We start from the raw sequence: 20,500 nt of genomic DNA on the forward strand, positions 1-20,500 counted from the left end.
GTCAAAGAAATTGAGCATTAACCACTTTAAGAATCTTTATCTTCATTACTCAAAATGTTTAGATGAGATGACACGGATCTCTTCTGACTTAAACAAAATTATGGACTATAATTCAATCTTAGACATTCAGCAACGTTAAAACGCTTGGGAAGAATTTGCCGCCCATTTAATTTCTACAATACTCGAGAGATTAGTCTCTGCATCCGCAATTACATGCGGAGGATATCAAATTTACATCCAAACAAAGACAGGGAATCATTTATTCTGAGAGTAAATCTTAATTTTCACAATAAAAAAAGTAAACCTTGAATACTTGTTATTTTTTAATAAATTTATAGAATAAAAATTAATAAATGTAATCATTAAAATAGTACTATATTATTAACACGATAATTATGTATACTAAATTTTAAATTTCCACAAAAAAGAATATGTATACTAAAGTTTCAATAAACATTCGCATGTAAACAATCATCATATATAATTAATTTTCACTTCTCAAAAGTTTAACGTTCACTTATATTTTTATGTCAAAAAAAGAAAAAGAAACGTTCACTTATATTTTATAAGGTATTGGTCATTAAAATGATGTCTAATTTGTACATTTAATATACAGAACTCAAGTCTACGGTTTGAATTGATGTAAAGTGGTGTAAATTTAACAAAAACTCACTCATAGTCGTTCCTAATATATATTGAGAGGTAAAATATTAGAAATCAAGTCACATCAACGATTATAAAAAGTTAGTAATTAAAGACTATACGTTTGGCTAAATATTATAAAAAAAATACATGGCCCTTTTAAGTAACATCTAAAACTACCTGATGATACAACTAGTTCATAATGCAACAAAACCTTGCATAACAAATATCTCCAACTAGTATAACTGATGAGACTACCCAGCCAAAGTGAAACTGAAGTCAAAACATTAGGTGCAAGTCTTCACAAGTCATCTGCAGCTCCAAACTTGATTATGCTACTACATTTTTATCACATTGGCATTGATCAATCATGCTTTTTCCCTCTCTAAATATTCAATTTTTAAAAAAAAAAACATTCCTCGCAGATCTTACATGAAAGAAGCATGCTGATATAGCCAATCAGACCAATTAACCTGTTCTTGCACAATCACATAACACTTTTTATGTTCTTCGTATAACCAAGAGTAGCCACTCAATTTGAATTGCTCATTTTGTAAACCTTTCTCTGTATAGACTCAGAGCAACATACTGAACTGACACCAATCTGCCGTCAAAGAGACGTCTATGCATACAATGAGCTGCAGATCGACATGCTTCAGATCTTGCGTACTCAACAAGAACGGAACCTTCTTCAAATACATGATTATAAGTATCATCTTCCTCCTCATCTTCTTCCTTAATGTCCTTTCTGTTACCAACTAATTCTAAACTGGCATCACATTCAGAAAAGCCTTCCTGAAGTGGATAAACCATGTTTTCTGAGTCCGTATTGCCAATCACTGTCTTTTCAACATCAATATCGTTAGCAATCATGCTATCATGTAACTCTGGATCATCATTAGGTGTATTCCCCTGATCAGGACATCCTTGAATGGTACTACTAGGCAAATCTTCATTGCCAGCATCTATTACTGTTGAATCACTCACAAGATGCTCTTGACATGTGGTATTATCAAAAACTTCAGCATTTTTATCAACATTAACACTAGTACCATCATTATCTTTGTCTTCTTCTAGCACTTTGTCACCATGGGACTCCATTCCACCTGTTCCTTTAGAATTGGAGTAAGTAGCCTCTTCAGAGAAACTAGATTCGGCATCATTAGTAACAGTGTGTGTGTCTGGAGTAGGTTCTTCGGAACCCACTTTCTTTATAACTTCTTCCGATTTGGTTGCTAAATTATTGTCCTTGCAATGCCTGGCCACATGAATTGATTTAACGGTCCCAAATCTGCAAGAAAATAAAGACTTATGATATTTACAACTTCACAAATTTTGAAAACTGTGGAGAAAAATAGTATAATTCTTAATTACCTTGCACATTCCAATCGTACATCCTCCAAAATTTCTTCGATTACCGTGTCAGATAAAGATGATAGAGACTCCACTGTGAACTATTCATATCAAACAAATAGAACTCAAAAGGTAATCACTGAAACATCCAATTTAACTAACGACAATATAAAAAAGAAACATATGCTTGACCAGAAACTATTAAGCAAAGGCTCATAAAAATTTGTACAAGTCTAATGCCCTTTTTCATACTAAATCCAACCAGAATCCAGCTACAATTATTTCTGCTTGAAACTAAAGAACACTGAGGAATGCCATTAACACAATTTCAGTATACTATTGTTAAAGAGAAATTCATGTGAACATCACTGAAGTCGTGTGTCCCATTCTCAATGTGGTGGGACTCAAATGAATATCACTCTTCAATAGTGTATTGAAAGACGAAAGATAGAGTCTTGCTAACATTTCTCTGTTGTAATTATAACTTTAACACTACAGTCATGATTGGATTTGTATCATGCAAAATAAGCTAACAGAGACTTAAATAGTAGAAAGGGATTAGAAAGAATGCTACTGAGACTGAACAAGAACATAACATAACCTCATAAATAATAAAAAACTTCATACCACATTTTTAATCTCCAGTACTTGTGTTGGCTCTCTGAGCAGTGGCTCTGCATGCTCTGGAATGCCATAAGATGGTGGTTTACTATCATTTTCCTGGAAATATTTTTATTTTAGAAAGTGCCTATATTCAGTTAATGCACCAAAGCAAGTGCCATATCAAGGTACGAAATCACAACCATGAATTGGAAAGAGACAATAAAAATGAACATGTGGGGAACTTACCACAGGTGATGCATCAGGCATAGCCTGAACAACTGTTAATACTTCCCCTCCCAGGTTCATACCATTCAAACCCGCACAAGCTTTGATAGTAACAGAGTGATCCACATACTAGCAAAAGGGGGGAAATAAAAGAAGAGAATGAATAATAGCTTTTCAAATTGGAAAAATGTTGAAAAGAAAGTATAATAGCTTTATGAAGACCTCAAAACAGATAAAAAATAGCCATCGGAAATGCTCAAACTAGATAACTAATTGAAGAAAATTCAAAATTCAAAAATTTTAAACACAATCTTATTAAGTTGTTTTACTTTTGCAACTTGCAAGTGAATTTGTCTGCTCTAAAGTGAGAATGCATGTTAAATGAAAATTACATAGTTATAATAGTTGATAGAAAAATTGACGACAGAGATTGTGATACATAGACATGAATAACAATAATTAAGTTGTTAAAATTTACACACTCGATTTTCCAATCAATGATTATAAGTTATAACACCTCTATCCAAGGTGCACCCCTCATTTTGAAAAATTGATGACCAAGATTGTGATGAAATACACACACGAATAACAAATAATAAAGTTTTTACAATCTACTCACTTGATTTCCCAATCAATATTTTTAACACTTTTCTCCAAGGTGCACTCCTCATTTTATAAGGGTCAATTCCTTTGCACCTAATGGGTTATTCCTATGAAAAGTTCTACATAGAACCTCTCAATTACTATTGTTAGAATATATTAAACATATCTCATCACATCATTATTCTAGTATTAGAATATATTTGCTTCAATATCACGATTTTCTCTTGTTTAATTAAGATTAGTAGTCTAGTATTAGAATAAACAGGGACTAGTATTTTAATTTTCAGAACATTACTCGGAAACAAAAATCAATATAATTTTATTGTGCTATTATCTGTCGTTCCTCTCTGTATAACTGAAAGGACAACACCAAATAATTTCAACAGTGGGTTCAAATGTGTAACACAGAAGTAAGCATACAATAAGTTGGCAGCACAGATGATAAATCAACCAAAAGTCGGAAGTTTATGTTGGTTATTCTTGACTATCTAGTTTGTCTTCTTGAATAAAAAGGAATGGTCTAGTTTTTTATTTGAGTTTTCTATGACCGTTCTGTTGGCTTAGGCTACAGATGTATGAAATATCATCTTAACGACTGTTACTTACAGAAGACGAGTAATTGAAAGGCAGAAAGAAAATAAGAAAATAACACACAACTATTCTATCATAGTACTCCCAGTGTAGAAACTATTGAAATAAAAATAAGATGACAGTATTAAACAGTACATGCGGTGTAGAAAATAATACAAAATTACTGGAAGAAAAGGAAGAAAGAAACGCAACCTTACCTCAACAAAAGCGCATGATCCATTGCTGACCCTTGCCTCAAAGTGGTAAGCCTTCAAAAATCCAAACACACCAGCAATCTCCATAAGCTAAAGAAGAGATAAAATAAGCCTTAGTCACACAAAAGGTAAGGTAGTTGAGTTGTTTACGAGAAGTTATAAGAACAATAAATAAATCTTAAAGGATATTCAAGGTTAAATTTTTAAATGACGGAATTTTTATGTCTTAATAATTACCATCTCCGAAGAAATGTGATTTGAAATTCCACCAATGAAAATCTGCCACAACAAATAAGACACAATCAGCAGATAAACAATTAATTAACCAAAAAAATAGAGAAAAAGACACATGATTATAATTAGCAAGACTACCCAGATCAGAAAAATTAAACAATATGAATGGGTGTCCTTGTTAAAAGTAAAAACACGGAATACAGTTGAAGGCTGAAGCTATGAAGTAAGGAAACAATAACCGAAAAAGTCAACATAACAGGCTAATGAGATATTTTAACCTAAAAACATGTTTATCGAGAAAAACTGCTTTAGTTAAACAAAACAGTCCACAATTAAAACTTTGATGCTAGTCCTAATTACAGCTAAGAAGGTAGTTAATGAAGGAACAGAGTGTTTGCAGTAAGCCCATTGGCAAATAACCACAACAAAGGAAATAAAACTTGTTGACCAAGATGGTCCCCTAATTTATGAGGATTAATTCTCAATGAAAAATCAGAAAATGTTACATTCATTTTAAAGACGGGTGATTAGTATGATTTAGTATGATTTACAATTTTATTTCCCCTCTCTGATTTGAGAAAATCTCGATTTCGACTACCTTTCCTGTTATTATAACTACGTGTCTGTTAGTTACTTATAAATGACGAATCATGTTAGGATTATGAATGAAGGGTAGTTACAAGTAGTTAGGATTAAAAAGGATGGTTGGTTCTAGGTTGGTTAAACAAGATTACAAATATAAATGGGTGGACAACAGAGGAGAGGTACAAAACTCAGTTGTAAGCAATTGAATGAATAGAGTGGTGACTCTATTGTGGAAGTGGAAATCCTTGCAGGAGAGTCTTCTCTCCTATTCTCATTCTTTCAACAAAATATTGTTCTCTATCAACTTTCCAGTTCTATTCCCGGGTTCCTAACAATTGGTCAGACCTGCTGCTTTTCGAGGGAAAGCCAGTGTCGCATCGAAAAATAAATGAAGAACTTTTTTGGCATTCTTGGATGTGTCACCTGCAAGATCAAGAAGAGGATAGAAGCAACTGGAAAAAACAAGAGCAAGGTCAAGGAACAAAGAAATTGATATTCGACAGGGGAGACGAATATGGAGGTAAAATATTCTCCAAAGACTGCCTTCTCACAGTAATATGTTGGAATGGGCCTCTGGGCCAGCAGAGGAGGTGAATAATGAGAAGGGATGAAGGTATGTGGATTTATGACATTTGTAACAAGCTGAAGGTGCACACAGACTAACTGGCTCGGGGAGTAGTGTTCATGGTTACTAGAACAATGGTGCTCTTATGCCTTGCATCTTACAACTTTTATGTCAATCTTGGTATATGCTATATAAAAGCAATATACCTGTCCAGTTGCAGACTCTGGTTTTCTCATATATCTATGTGTTTCTCTTTTTAACGATTTTAGAATTATATAGAATCACATATAAAAGATGTTTGGGCACTATATACTGAATCAAATATGTTATTTGCATATAGCTTTTACAGTATTCATACACAAACACACATTTAGTGTGGTGAAACTTTGCATTCCACTGCATATCAAAAAGATTAAGCCGTGTAGTATGAAGAGTTCGGCAATTCAACCATTAATGAAAGACTGTCACAGAAGAGAAAGGTACATGCCCAACATTCGGTTGCTTAACACTTGCACCTATAAATATAAAATTATCAACTCAAGATAGTTTTGCAGGCATACCTTGTATGGGGAATCAACTACAACATCACTTATTGTGGCAGCAACTTCCACTGATCTCTCTGGTTCATCAGTCTGCATGAAAATAGCAATTGTCTGAAAACCTGTTCATGGATGATAACCACAATATACCTTAGAATTGTAAAGCTTACAAAATAGCATTAGCCTGAAATAAGTTCAAGTAATCGAATAAAAAGAGAGACCAGTTAACATTAACCTTACTGTAAGATAAAGAATGTAAGCAACAAAGTAACATGTGAAACAAGAATGTAGCAATTAGTTGTTAGATTAATATTTACTCCTTCATCCGGGTTTGAACCCAGGACCTCCAACCCCCCCCCCCCCCCCCCCCCAACACACACACACACACCCCACGACAGTAAACACTGTATTATAAATTTATGAAATTTTAATTCGTTCCAGAAGCTGCTCCGCATGTACATACAATCAATATCCTATCCATCATAAAAATGACTTAATTTGTTACTAATTTACTAAACATGATAAGTTCCATACTCCTATTGTTGATGAGTTCCTTCATGAAATATATGGATCGCGGTATCTTTCTTAGATTTAAAATTTAGGTATCACCAAGTTATAATGGAGGACATTTTCAAGATTGTCTCTGCAACTCATGAACCATGATACATCAAAAGCTCCTCCTTTTATGTCTTGGCTTAATAATTGCTCCAGCAACCTTTTAAGCCTTCATGAACCAGATTTTTAAGCCTTCCCTTCACAAGTTTGTGTCGGTATTGTTCAATGATAGAGTAGTTTAAATTGTGATAGAAGAAGTCATACTAATGTTACATAAACATAGAAATTAAGTCAAACAGATAGAACTTTATATATTTCATTTCCCTTTAATAGGGGCAAATTCTTTTCGCATCAATAATAAAAATATCATTCGGGAGAATCCACAAGTACATATTAAATGATTAATTATCTATTTTAAAACAACATCGCAGATTGATCATATCATAAATTAAAGAAACTACATATATAAACAAGAAAACACGGAAGAATGGAATCCATGAGAATGATAAGTGAAAATCAGCAATTTCATATAGAAACATCACCACCATCATTACATCAACATACAAACTGATTTCCAGTTAAGATCATAAACGATTTGCCAAACTATTGCACCAATAAATAAGAAAAGTAAGTCGTCAGACAATTTTATTCAAAAATTCCTTATGAATGCCTGCTAAGTTTTTTTGAGAAAATTAAATTTTAGTAGTGAAAATAATAGTATGTAGTATTTATAAAAAAATAAAAATGAATTTTAAGGGAAAAATATGAAATACTTTTAATAGTTATTGTGTCAATAAGATAAGACATAGATAAAAGAATAAAGGGATATATTAGATTCTCATTCTTACTGCAAATTCAACATAGTCTTTGGGACGTTTAATTTTCACTGTAGAGCCAAATAGTTTACTGCCATCAAAAGAAAGAGCAGCTGATGCATCCTCAGCTGTAAGGAATTCCACAAGCGCTTGGCCCCTATCTTTATGCACCTGCAAGCGAAAATATGCAACAAACAATTCAAACTCGTTGGTTCATTGGGGGAAAAACTAAATTTCATATTTTGTGCTACAAACTTACAATGCAGCTGATACATGGCCGAGTTTGTTGGATATGATTTACACCGGAAGAAAGCAAGAGGTTATTGAAACAATCCATCACAACTTTCTCAGAGGCAGAAGCTGGTAAATTCTCAAGATAAACCCTTCTCATAGGGCGGGTAGCTTGTGTCAGTTGGACAGAATCAATATTGGCATTCTTCCCTGTTGATACTGCATTAAAAAATGACACTGGTAGAGGCTTCACGATGGATGGATTCAGAGAAGTAGCAGCAGCCAAATCATGCATGCTGGACAACACACTATGATTTGATAATTCAAAACCAGAAGAAACAGGAGCTAGAGTAGGATCTGTCCCTACAGGAGGAAGATCCCATCCAGGACGTTTCTTCTCTGGAGAATGCTTAGATGGTGAAGGTGTCTTTTTATCAATTTCGCTTTTCCTCTTCCTTGGTGAATAGCCACCAAGTCCACTAGCAGGGCTACTATGTCGATATCGTCGATGGTGGCTACTTGAATCATTAGTTGATACTCTAGTTTTATCATCAGAATGCTTTTTTCTAGAACTATCTGACAGAGAAAGCATAGACAAGTTTTTGCGCTCTCCATCCTGATAAGTCTTTCTATGTGCCCTTGGTGAAAAAGAGGGGGACCTCCTTCTATCCTCACGCTCCCGACTTCTTGACCTTCTACTTGAACCATTAGTTGATAATCTATTTTTATCATCAGAGTGTTTTTTTCTAGAACTATCTGTCAGAGAAAGCATGGACAAGTCTTTACGTTCTCCATCTTGATAAGCTTTTCTGTGTGCCCTTGGTGAAATAGAAGTAGACCTTCTTCTATCCTCCCGCTCATGACTTCTTGATCTTCTACTTGAACCATTAGTTGATACTCTATTTTTATCATCAGAGTGCTTTTTTCTAGAACTATCAGTCAGAGAAGGCACGGACAAGTCTTTACGCTCTCCATCTTGATAAGTATTTCTGTGTGCCCTTGGTGAAAGAGAACGGGGCTTTCTTCTATCCTCACGCTCCCGACTTCTTGACCGTCTCCTCTTCATGGTTGGTTCTTCATAATGTGGCTTCACCTTTTCCTGCCTGTTCTTCCTCTCATAAATGTGTGGGTTATGATGCTTTGCAATATCTTGTTTCCTCATTGCATTCCTGTCCTGAGTTTCATCATCATTTCGATATTTTCTCTTGATTTCTCTTTCATATTTTGCTCTTGGTTCCTTATTGATTTCTCTTCCATATTTTTCTCTACCCTCTGCATGGATATGCTTATCTGAGTCTCTATGATGCTTCTTTTCAGGAACTTCTTCAAAATCATTGCTCATCAACCTTTTTATTTTCCCCCCATCATGTCTATCTTTGCCGTGCTTCCTTTCTGTGTAATGCTCATTATGATTCTCTTCCTCTTCATTGTGGTTCTTTTTATTTATTTTCCTTTCAGATTTTGATGTATCTTTTACTGCATAACTATGCTTGTTATCTGAATCTCTTGAATGCTTATTCTCAGCTTTATTCTGACCACGCCCCTCTTCTCTTGTCTTTTCTTCAGTTATCCAGCCTTTATTATTTAATCCAGCACTTGATTTGGTTTCTAAAATATTGTTTGTTCTATCTCTCCCTTCAATTAAATCATCTTTCGTCACGATGGTGCTCTTAACCTTCTTTCTAGAACTTGCATTCACTAATTCCTCTGAAGCATGTTTCTCCATTTTAAAGGATGGAATCTTATGATGTTTATAGATTCTTGGAGACTCAATACGATCAGCAATTTTCTCCAAAGAACCTTCAGGTAATTTATTCCACACTTCCTTAGCAGGACCTTTTACATTTTCAAGCAACTCTTTGTTTTTTCTTCTAAGCATAATATCTTCAAAACTAAATGGTCTTGTGCGGGCTGCACTATCTTCATCGTGATTATCCACAGAACGCCAATTACTTTTTTCGTCCTTCTCCTTCAAACAGTCAGGTCTGCTCATCTTGTATGATGTAACAAATTACAACAGAAATTAATCACTTACATACTAAGAGATTAAAGTGTACATAGGTGAACATATATGTTGAGTTTTTGAAACTAAGAGACAGTGCAAATAAAATGATATTGATCAAAATATGTTTTGATATGCAGCAATTTATATAACTAAATGCAAAACAGAAGTTCCCATTCAAGAATATGTTCATCAACTTCTGAAAATGTCATTTAGAAAAGGTTAACAGCAAAAGGAATCCAATAGATAACATTTGTTCGTCATATGGCTACATTCTCAGGGAAGTTATACAAATTAGCAACTAAGAGATTAGAAAACCTAAATTCCAGATTACAACTTTGTCAATAGTGATGTAAAAAAACATAATAGACATAGACAATTAATTAACTTAAGTTAATTTCATGTGAATTCTTAAATTTGTGTTTGGTCTAACTCAATCCTACAAAACCGGGTTGTAAGATGAGAACGGTCCACCACTTTTTAACACATTTCCAGGTCATATCTCATCCGGCGTGGGTCTTCTCAACACACATCCCTAATGCCTAGGACTCAACATCTGGAGTGTGACCCGTCACCTGAGTGGCCTGATAGTGAGTGGCACATCCAATCATGGATAGGCTGTGAAGCCGTCTTAGAATATGGGTTAGGCCCAACTCAACCCTACAAAACCGACTTGTAGGACTGTCCACCACTTATAAATTGATTTTTCATGACATATCTCATCCAATGTGGAGCTTCTCAGCATGAATGAAATCATACAGTAGAAACTTACATTGCACAAGTGTAAATTTTTCAACTTCAGGGGAAAAACACTTCATTTAGTACTTTGCATAAATAACGATGCAACAACCGCCAAGGATTTTTCAACCTGAGGAGACAAGTTACATGGATCAAGCGACATGATTTAAATTTAGATCCTTTTAATGGTTTCACTTAGATTATCAGTCTTCCTCTATCTTTATCTGTCAAGCACTCCTACTTGCAGCAGCATTGCAAGCCTTATGTTGTACATTAAAATAACAAGCGAAACATTCCTCCATTTCCTCCAATTAAATCCTATGATTTACACTGCCCCAATTTTCTCCGTCACTTTGTATGCTAGACCCAAGAGAGTAGAGATCTAACATTTGTGACATGTGGCATAGTATGATCTCCTTTATTAAAACCTTCTAATCGTGCTAGTGCATTTACTGTTGAACTTACATTTAATATACTTTGTTTTACTTCCAAATAAACATTATGCCACGCTATTCCAAGGCTTTTTTCTTTAACTAGTTTAATATTTATTTTCTTTCTTGGCCTGTTTCCACGTTCATCCACCCTGGCACACATTTTACTACTATATTTAGTGAGAGGCAGGAAATTGTTGTTTCTCACCAAATGTCCATATGTTGCCAATTCAAGCCGGAAACACACTTAGGTATTGTCTATGTTGAGTAAGGATGTTGAAGACATAGGTAAAAATATAGTTGTCAAGGTTGAACCATAAGAGAGGGAAGTGTTTAGCATACTAAGGGCCTGAATTTGCTTAGCTTATTTGAGATTATCTACTTAAGCATTTACAAGAGTGTTTGGGAGAGCATTTCTTTGAGCTTATGGAATCACCTTATGACATGTCCATAAATTGTTTTCAGCTTATTGTCATAAGCTCTCTGGCAGAGCTTGTAGCTTATACGAAAACAATTTAACTTTATTTTATATTTTGTTATAGAAATAGCTTGTACTTAAGCACCTAATTAAGTTGTTAATCCAAATCGGGCCAAAAAAATAGAGAGGACCCTTGCTGGATAGACTTGGGGAATGTTTGTAATGGCTTGTTTAATCTTATCTTTGCGACACTGTTTGAGAGAACTTATAAAATCAGCATATGACATTGCTTATAAGTTATTTTCAGCTCATTTTTATAAGTTCTCCAAGATAGTTAACTAAAACAGCTTATATCTTATACACGAAAACAATTTAACTTAACTTTATCATTTGCTATAGAAATAGTATGATAAGCTCTTGTGCTATAAGCTCTAAATAAGCTTAATATCCAAACAATTATTATCGTCATCATCTTCACAATAAAACATAAAAAAATCACGTATAACACTAATTTCTTCAGTATCATTTCATCCTTTTTTTAATCAATCTGCAATGTTCTTCAACCACAGACAAACTGCTAGTAGTTTTCATTTAGAAATCGAAGTTACAGAATCATTTGTTTACAATTCTGTATTGAATTACCTAAACTATTATACTCATATGCTAAATTGAATCCTCAAACTGTTAAACTAGGGTTTTCGTTTTTCATGTAAAATGCGTGATACTTTCGAATTATAAACCCTAAACCTAAGGTGCTTGAGTTTATCGATGAAATAGAAAAACCTAACATTGCAGAGAGAGAGAGAGAGAGAGAACCTGGAGAGAGAATGAGGAGTATGGTGACGGTGGTAGCAGCGGCGAAGAAGATGAGAAGAGCTTCGGCGTAGAGCGAGCAGAATAGTTCACCTCTTCGTTTCAATGGAGAGACTTGTAGAAAAGAAAATGGTGTGAAAGACACATTTTTATCACCGCCAGTGTAAAAAATAGAAACAATTTTCAAATTTCTGAAAAAATAAAATTTATTTACACTTTGAATGTAAAAAAGTTATTAATAAATAAATAAATAAAAATGAACAATTTAGTCCATTACAAAAGAGTTCCCTCAAAAAAAAAAAAGAGTCAAAAGCTATTAATTTGAGACGGTATAGAATTAGAAATCACATAACAACTATGTTAAACATGTTTCAATGATTGTTCATACATTTTCTAAGAATAAATTTTGAATAGCGACTAAATTGTCTATTTTTTATTATGAACATTTAATTAAAAAATTAAATATAGCAAAACTGTTTTGAAAGTTGTGTAATCGAACTCTTAATTATTGCGAGAAATTATATTGTCTTTTAATTTGATCACATAAAGTCAATACAGTGAGTAGATTAGATGCTAACAAAGAAATCAAATTGAGGTTGAATAAAAATGTCCCTATTTAATTTTGTGAAGGAATAAAAGTTGCATATTTTTATTGTAACCAAACTGAGTTTCAAAAATTTTGTCGGAACTAAATGTATTTTTAAAAAATAACTTTTAATCTCTTAGAAAAATAATTTAGTCCAACTTTAACCTCCATTTAAAAACTGGATTTCTAGTGTAAAAAAAATGTTTTTTAAGAATTTTTAGGTTGATGTACAATGTTTTAATTCAGTTCATCATTTCACTATCATGATGATATTGCATATGCTTCATGTTACCAAATTAAGAGACAATATAAGTGTATGACCCTAATAATAATTTCATAAAATTTTTAATCTTGTAACTTATTTAAATTTCTATGTAGGGTCGTCTTCCTCAACATTATTTATAATTTACAAATGAACAACCTGTACAATAATTGTCATTCTTATCCATAAGAACCCATGAAGGCAAACATATGAGATAACACCTTTAATCTAAACACAAATGGATTAATTTTTCATTTTTGTGAAAGATCAATTTGTCTCTTTTGTGATTGGTTATCATATCAAAAGAAAATCATCTTTTAGCCTTCTCAAAAAACAAAACAAAAAAAACCAAATACTTTTTTTTATATTTTTAATCTTGTTTTATATTTGTTGCCAGATTAAAAAATTTGTTACCCATTTGAGTATTGCAAGATATCTTCTTATTCCTAAACAAAGTTTTGTTGCCCTAATTTTAACCTAATATTTTAACCTAATATTTTAGCAAATTTTCCCTCCTTCAAAACCTAACCATATTTCCTAATTCTCCTCCTCCAAACCCTAACTATGATTTCCTAACTTCACTCCTCCTAAAACCTATCTAATTGATTTCCATAAACCATATCTCATAACTCCCCTCCTCCCTAATTTTAACCTAATATTTTAGAAACTTTTCTCTCCTTCAAAACCTAACCATATTTCCTAATTCCCCTCCTCCAAACCCTAACCATGATTTCCTAACTTCACTCCTCCTAAAACCTATCTAATTGATTTCCATAAACCATATCTCCTAACTCCCCTCCTCCAAACCCTCACCAATATATTTTAATCCTTTCTCCTAAACCGAAATCTCTTTCTAAAACCATACTTTTCTCTTAAACCGAAATTTCTTAATCAACATGGCTTCCATAAACATTCAGACTTTGCTGTCATACCACTGCCTCACTGGTAACCATATCTTCATTCCACTCTGGTTTATACTAAATATATAGACTTTTGTTCTTATTCCTCGCTGTTGTATAGTATAAATCAATCTTTCAATCCCTTTTAATATTTTGTAGGTCCGTTGGTGAAAAACACTCTTTCCGATCTTGACAAAGCAATCAACAAGCTGAGACTGAAATACATATCATATATCGTTGAATATGACATTGATGATGTATGTGTTTTTTGCGAAATATACCTATTCTTAATTATTTGCATTCTATTTTATCAACGTTTGTGATGTTTTTGTTTGTTATTTTTTTAGGGTGCAGTATGCTTGCCAAACATGTTTGGCGGTGATTTTGGAGATCAAATTGGGCGCTATGCAATATTGACTGATCCTAAGTCCAACAAGTTTGAAGTATTGGTCGACAAAGTAAACAGAGCATTTTTTCTCACAAAGGGACGGAAAGCGATTCTTGACTTTTACGGAATCGATCTTGGTGCCTGGATTACCTTGGTTTTTGTTGGTGACGGATAGTTTGATATACAGTTGACTGATAGGTTTCACAAGAGTATCCCCTACCCGGTTTTTGATCCTCCTATGCATTTCCTTCTGGACAAGATGAATTTGCAAGCAACTTTCGTGTAGGTGTGAAGATCAAAGGGGGTGCTCTGATGGTTGGGTCACGTGATACCATATACCTTGATGTTATTTACAATTAGTCCATGTTTAGATAAATTGTGCAACACCTTTCCACTTTGAATTTTAAGTTTTAGTTTCTTAGAGTTTTGGAAGCATCTATTTTTTTTGTCTTTGAATTTAGCAAATGTCCCTTGAATTTCATAAATAATTTAGCCTTGCTTGCTTTGGTTTTTGATTTATATATTTGTGTTTGTGCTCCTCAAACTATATTTAATAGCATTGTTGTCTTATTGAAGCATTTTATTAGCATAGCTTTTGGTAACATTATTAGTAACAATTACTACCTTTTGGTGACACTTTTAGTAACATTATTACTAGCAATTACTAATCCTAATCTCTAAAATATGTTTTGGGTGGAATCAAACTAAAATCCTAATCCTAATTTCTCTCATTCAAGTAACTAAGAAATTTCATCCACATCTCTAAAGTAACTTTTTGGTGGAAACAAACTAAAATCCTTATTTATCTCATTCAAATAATTACGGGATTTCATCCACATCTCTAAAATATGTTTTGGGTGGATACAAACTAAAAATCTTAATTTCTCTCATTCAAGTAACTACTAAAGATGTCATCCACATCTCTAAAATATTTTTTAGCTGGAAACAAACTAAAATCCTAATCTTAATTTCTCTCATTCAAGTAACTAAGAGATTTCATCCACATCTCTAAAGTAACTTTTTGGTGGAAACAAACTAAAATCCTAATTTCTCTCATTCAAATAAATAAGAGATTTCATCCACATCTCTAAAATATGTTTTGGGTGGAAACAAACTAAAAATCCTAATTCTTCTCATTCAAGTAACTACTACATTTCACCCGAGTCAACTATCTTAATCATTTGTTCTGCGCCCCTAAACCCTATTTACAAGTCAATTATTAAGTCAAACATACTGCCCCATCAAGAATATTACTTTCATATTATTTGTATTTATCTTTATCCTAAAATGTTGGGCATTTCCTAAATTTATTCCACTTCAAGTGCATCCATTTGTTATGCGCCCTCCCTATTTACATGCCAATTCTGAAGTAAAAAAAATGCCTCATCAAAAATATTAATTTCATTTTATTCATATTAATCTTTATCCTAAAATGTTGTGCATTTCCTAATTTTGTTCCACTATTTTGTGCTTATCGTGATAAGTAATACTCTTTATTGTTCAACCATCATATCTTACTCACACGTATTGTTCGAGGGGTGGTTTAAAAATATTGATTAATGACGAGGACGGCGATTATACCAATGTTGCATCAAATGTGGTGTACAAAGAAGTTTTCCGTAATGTGTATGACTTTTTTGTGTACTATTCATTTTCTTACTTATTGAAACTATTTGCATGTCAACGAACTTCAGTTTCCCTTTTAAAATTATATGTTATGTTAAAGTAACATAAACTGCGTCTTAGAATTATGGAACAATAACAAAGTCTATCGTAATTGACATTATGCTTTGATTCACGAAAATTTTAACATTCAAGCGAACTACATTGTTTTATTTTTACATGAATATTTACTTCTTAAAATGACCCGTGCGTTAGCATGGGTCAATGGTCTAGTATTGTATATTTTATTTGTTGATTTGTAGGTTTTTTTACTAAAGACCCAAATGGGTCCCTATTGATGAAAATTACTCTTCTCCCCTTCAAAATTGATCATTCTCTTACCTCAAGAGGAGTTAACTCACGCTCGACATTTTTCAACGTGAGTTAACTCGCTGAAAAAAATGCCAAGCATGAGTTAACTCCCGTTAAGATAAGAGAATGAAATTTTTTTGAATGGAAGAAGATCAATTTTCCTGGCAATTTGCAACCCGTCCAACTTGAATCTGAATATTCTCTCTTACCGATAACAAGGACTGTTAAGTATTATATAAATGAGAGGTATCATGCAAATTGTAAATAGGACTGCGATCCTATAAATCAATAACTAATATCTCAACAAAAACAACAAGTCATACACACATATTTTATGCTATTCACTTTTTGTAAGAAAAATGATAAAGAACAAGACATTGGATAGCATAATAAAGTCTACATTCATTGGTTTAACCACAAACATATCTATTTACCAATAGAACATTGAACAACTACGTTATAGGCATGCAGAGACTGATGGACTATAATAGTGCAGCCTTCACTCTTTCAAAGCATATCTCTCTCTCTCCCCCTCTGGCCCTCTTTCTCTTTGTCCCTTTCTTGTTATCAAAATCTACTTCATCGTGTGTTTTCTTTGCGTCGGACATACCTTGTTCTATCGTTGTATCTTGGTCTGTCCTGATGCCTCTGTGGCTGTGGTTCCACCCTTTTCTGTCTTTCAGGTGACCTCTGGACAATCTCTCCATTTACAAATAATTCAGCTGCACCAATACAAAGGGATAGAGATATCATCAAAACCTTAGTCATGCAACAGGAAAACAAAACCATTTCTAATAGAAGAATCAATCTTTATATATTCAGAACTCAACTATGGTACGGTTGCAATGAAACAAAATATAAATAACATCAGCAGCGAAGAGTATATATAACCTATTATGAGGTTTGGACTGTTTACAGATACATAATTGTGTCGGACTTCTGACTAATCAAACCAAACAAACACTATTGGCCTGATGAAGGAGTGATTATGAGTACATGTCACAGGTGTATCACATCCAATGATTCTGCAGCAATTCCACTTATGAAGCAATAGATCAGGGGCGGAGAGAAAGAAAATTTAGGCAAAGTCCGTTAACATTCAAAGCTAGACAAGTAAACATTACTCAGCAAGAGTTATTAACTTGGCTAATATCGGCTACTGACGATAGAAGAAAGATAGGAAGAGTAATAATCATGCAAGATCTATTTATCTACAACAAAATGCAAGCCATGGGTATTATTAAATGATAATGAAAATGAAGAAAACCTGAAAAATCAAGTAGGTATGAATTGAAGAGCAGAACAACCCAAATAACATCATCGAACATGAACATAATGTTGAACCGGGAAATTTTACATTTGTAGAAAGAAATCACGTAAACAGAAAAAAGAATATGCCTAATTACGGATTTATTGCAGAGGAATGTTATCTGGTTTGATGAGGCAACAGAACAAGATAGGAGGGAAAATATTTATCAGTCCATTAACATTCAAAGCTGGACATTACCCGGAATGAGCTATTAGCTTTGCCAAAATGGACTGGAGAGAAAAGGAAAACTTTCTCATTACAATTTGATGGTTATGGGGTAGCTTTCAACGGATAATGATGTGAACAACATTACAAGCTGAAATCTACTTGGTAGACAGAAATTGTTGTGATCATACCAAATGACAATGCACATACATATAGTTAAGAATACAAAGACTATACCAGTGTCTCAAATAGCGAATTGCAGAAAATAGCGGCTTGTTCAAGTTCTGCTATGCAACATTGATATAGGGCTGCTAATATAGCAACTATTTGACAATATTTTGCACTAAATAACGAATCGCGGAACAATAGAGAATTGTCTGCCTAATAGTTTTTTACTTCAATTCTAGCAAGAAAACTTAGGCAGGTAAAAATATATCACCAAACTCGTTATCCTAGTACTGCAAGAAAAACAGTTGCTATGCATGAAATAAATGTCAAAAGGACAGCAAATCAAATGGTCAAGAATTAAACCAAGGCATCATAAGATTCTCACCACCATAGTCTTTGTTTTCAGGATCAACATATGAATCTGGGAGAACAAACAGAACTCCAGGCAACCCTATTTAAAGAGAAACAAATATATTAAACACAAATGCAACAAAAAGAAGCACAAAGCCACAAACAATAACTAACACAAACACTTCCATTACGGACCTTCCAGCTTATTAGATGTCTCCTCATCAATCTCACATCCAAATCCAAAGTACCTCTCACAGGAAACATTGTAAATCTTCTTCTTAGCTTCTTCCTCACTGAAAACCAATAAGAAAAATTCAACTCAGACAACTAACAAGTAACAACAACCCCATTATCAAAAACCGCTTTCATGGTTCCAGGAAAAAAACATAACAAAACCCAACAAGCTAAAACCATCTGGAAAGAACCTATAAAATTTAAAATTAGAGTACGCATCTATTCTAGTCTCAGAAAAAAAATGCAAGACTCATCTTAGTACTTCACAGAAAAAGGAGAAAAAAACTTCACATAACATACTTCAAATCATAGTTGTCAATCCCAAATAGCGGAGTGGACGCTATTTGATATATTTAGGAATTATTATACACTACTAATAAAAGTGTAAGCATCATGAAAATCTAATTCATGAAGTTCATAATCAAAAGTAAAAGCACAAGTCTTAAGCAAAACATACTGGTAAATACCAACAAAAGTCAAGGAAACAAACACTTTCTAAAGCTTATAGTAACAAAACATCAAAACTCAAATCAAAGTTTAAGCATCATGAAAATCTATTTATTCATCATCGAAACCCCAAATTAATCTTGTAACAGTCTAAAAATAAGGGTGCAGTCACATTTGGCCAATCATGGATGTAGACATGTAGTAGCCGCTCCGCTTCCACAGTGAGCTCCAGCTATTGCAGCCGTTATCACCGCTACTCCAGTCCGGAGCACTCCACTGTGTCAGAAGGCAGACGACCACCGCGCCAGAGCTTGGCGACGCTATCTGAACAAAGTTTTCTCCATACATAAAAGTCAATGATTGAACCCCCGATCACTTGCTGAAGTTGCTCGAATCCCTTAATACTCGTCACTCGAAGAACCGCATGTTGGTAAGTAAAACTAGTCTTGACTCCAAAAATAAAACCTCCATTTTTTCTATCTTAAACTAACACACCCATTTACATAAATCTAATTAAACCATCCAAACAAAATTGAAGGGAAAAAACTAATTAACCAAAACTAATTACAACACAAAATAAAAAAGATTAATTTTTTCAATTCTTCAAACTAAATGAAATTAAGACAAAAACATTAAGAACAAAATCAAATAACTTAAACATATTTGTGAAAGAGTACCTTCCAAGAACCTTAGCGAGAGTTTGAACATAGCAATCAATCATTTGCTGTTTCGAAGCACCTTCACCACCAGGTTTATCCATAACAATAAGCCAATGTTCATAATCACACCCTGGAAACAGCGGAGCCATATCCGTAGGCGGACGCTCGCTGAAGTTCGAGTTTCCTGAGTTCAGTGGGGAGTAGGTGGAGTTTCCGGCACGGTTGACTCGGCATTGGACGGTGGTGAAGCGGAAGGAAGAGGACGGAGTTACTTGAGAGGGGCGGCGGGTGGAGGATGAGAGGAGGCGGTTGGGAGGGAGGAGGAGAGAGGAAGGGAGGGTAGAGAGAGAAAGTAGTTTTGCCATGGTGATGGTAACCGTCGTGTACGGAGGAGGAAGAAGATGAGGTTTACGAGATTTCAGGGTTTTGGTTTTGGAATTGTGAAAAAATGTGGCGATGATAAATTTATTTTAAACGAAACATAAGGTTTGTCCGAGATAAAAGATAACTGCTGGTTCCGAGTAATTTACCCAAATTCTCTTCTGCAGTTAACCGCTGAAGTTTTAGAAAATCAGCTGTAATTAACTGTCGAGGAAAACTTCGGCAGTTAACTGCCGAGAAATTTCGAGTCTGAAATTAAATAAGGAAATACATCTAAGTTTTTCCTTAATTAAATTTAATTCTTTAAAAAGAGAATATTTGTATTTATTTGTAATTAATTTCATTGATGTCTATCATTATTTAAGGTAATAAAAAATATTCTTTTTTTTGAAAGGTAATAAAAAAATATTCTTAATCTTGAACAATATATCTCTATCTCTATTATAAACAAATGCCTTATTTTTTTTCAAAAGTACATGTGTCACCTTCTAATTCTAAGAACATTAATTGTTTCACCATGCCATAAAAATGTACACAAAT

The 20,500-nt window shown here is 33.7% G+C and overlaps 2 protein-coding genes across 3 annotated transcripts; both read right to left on the reverse strand.

Annotated features, from left to right (window-relative positions):
• Positions 1-676: 676 nt before the first annotated feature.
• LOC25482990 (uncharacterized) lies at positions 677-12,322 on the reverse strand. 2 transcript variants are annotated; one of them, XM_013611613.3, is made up of 10 exons: positions 12,141-12,322; positions 7,764-9,728; positions 7,538-7,675; positions 6,156-6,227; positions 4,449-4,490; positions 4,215-4,301; positions 2,845-2,952; positions 2,623-2,715; positions 2,017-2,096; positions 677-1,933 (listed from the first exon to the last, which is right to left on the reverse strand). In XM_013611613.3, exons 2-10 carry the CDS (start codon positions 9,726-9,728, stop codon positions 1,189-1,191), a joined length of 3,330 nt encoding a protein of 1,109 aa, XP_013467067.1. In that variant the 5' UTR covers positions 12,141-12,322; the 3' UTR covers positions 677-1,188. The 2 variants fall into 2 exon arrangements, with proteins under 2 accessions (XP_013467067.1, XP_013467066.1); XM_013611612.3 differs by having other exon boundaries at positions 7,764-9,720; positions 12,141-12,321.
• Positions 12,323-16,504: 4,182 nt separating this feature from the next.
• LOC25482991 (multiple organellar RNA editing factor 2, chloroplastic) lies at positions 16,505-20,049 on the reverse strand. Its single transcript, XM_013611615.3, has 4 exons — positions 19,598-20,049; positions 18,435-18,532; positions 18,274-18,339; positions 16,505-16,968 (listed from the first exon to the last, which is right to left on the reverse strand). The coding sequence occupies exons 1-4, from the start codon at positions 19,942-19,944 to the stop codon at positions 16,826-16,828; spliced, it is 654 nt and encodes a 217-aa protein (XP_013467069.1). The 5' UTR covers positions 19,945-20,049; the 3' UTR covers positions 16,505-16,825.
• Positions 20,050-20,500: the final 451 nt, after the last annotated feature.

Source organism: Medicago truncatula, chromosome 1 (genome assembly GCF_003473485.1).
Source record: "Medicago truncatula cultivar Jemalong A17 chromosome 1, MtrunA17r5.0-ANR, whole genome shotgun sequence".
In the NCBI taxonomy this organism is placed as follows: domain Eukaryota; kingdom Viridiplantae; phylum Streptophyta; class Magnoliopsida; order Fabales; family Fabaceae; genus Medicago; species Medicago truncatula.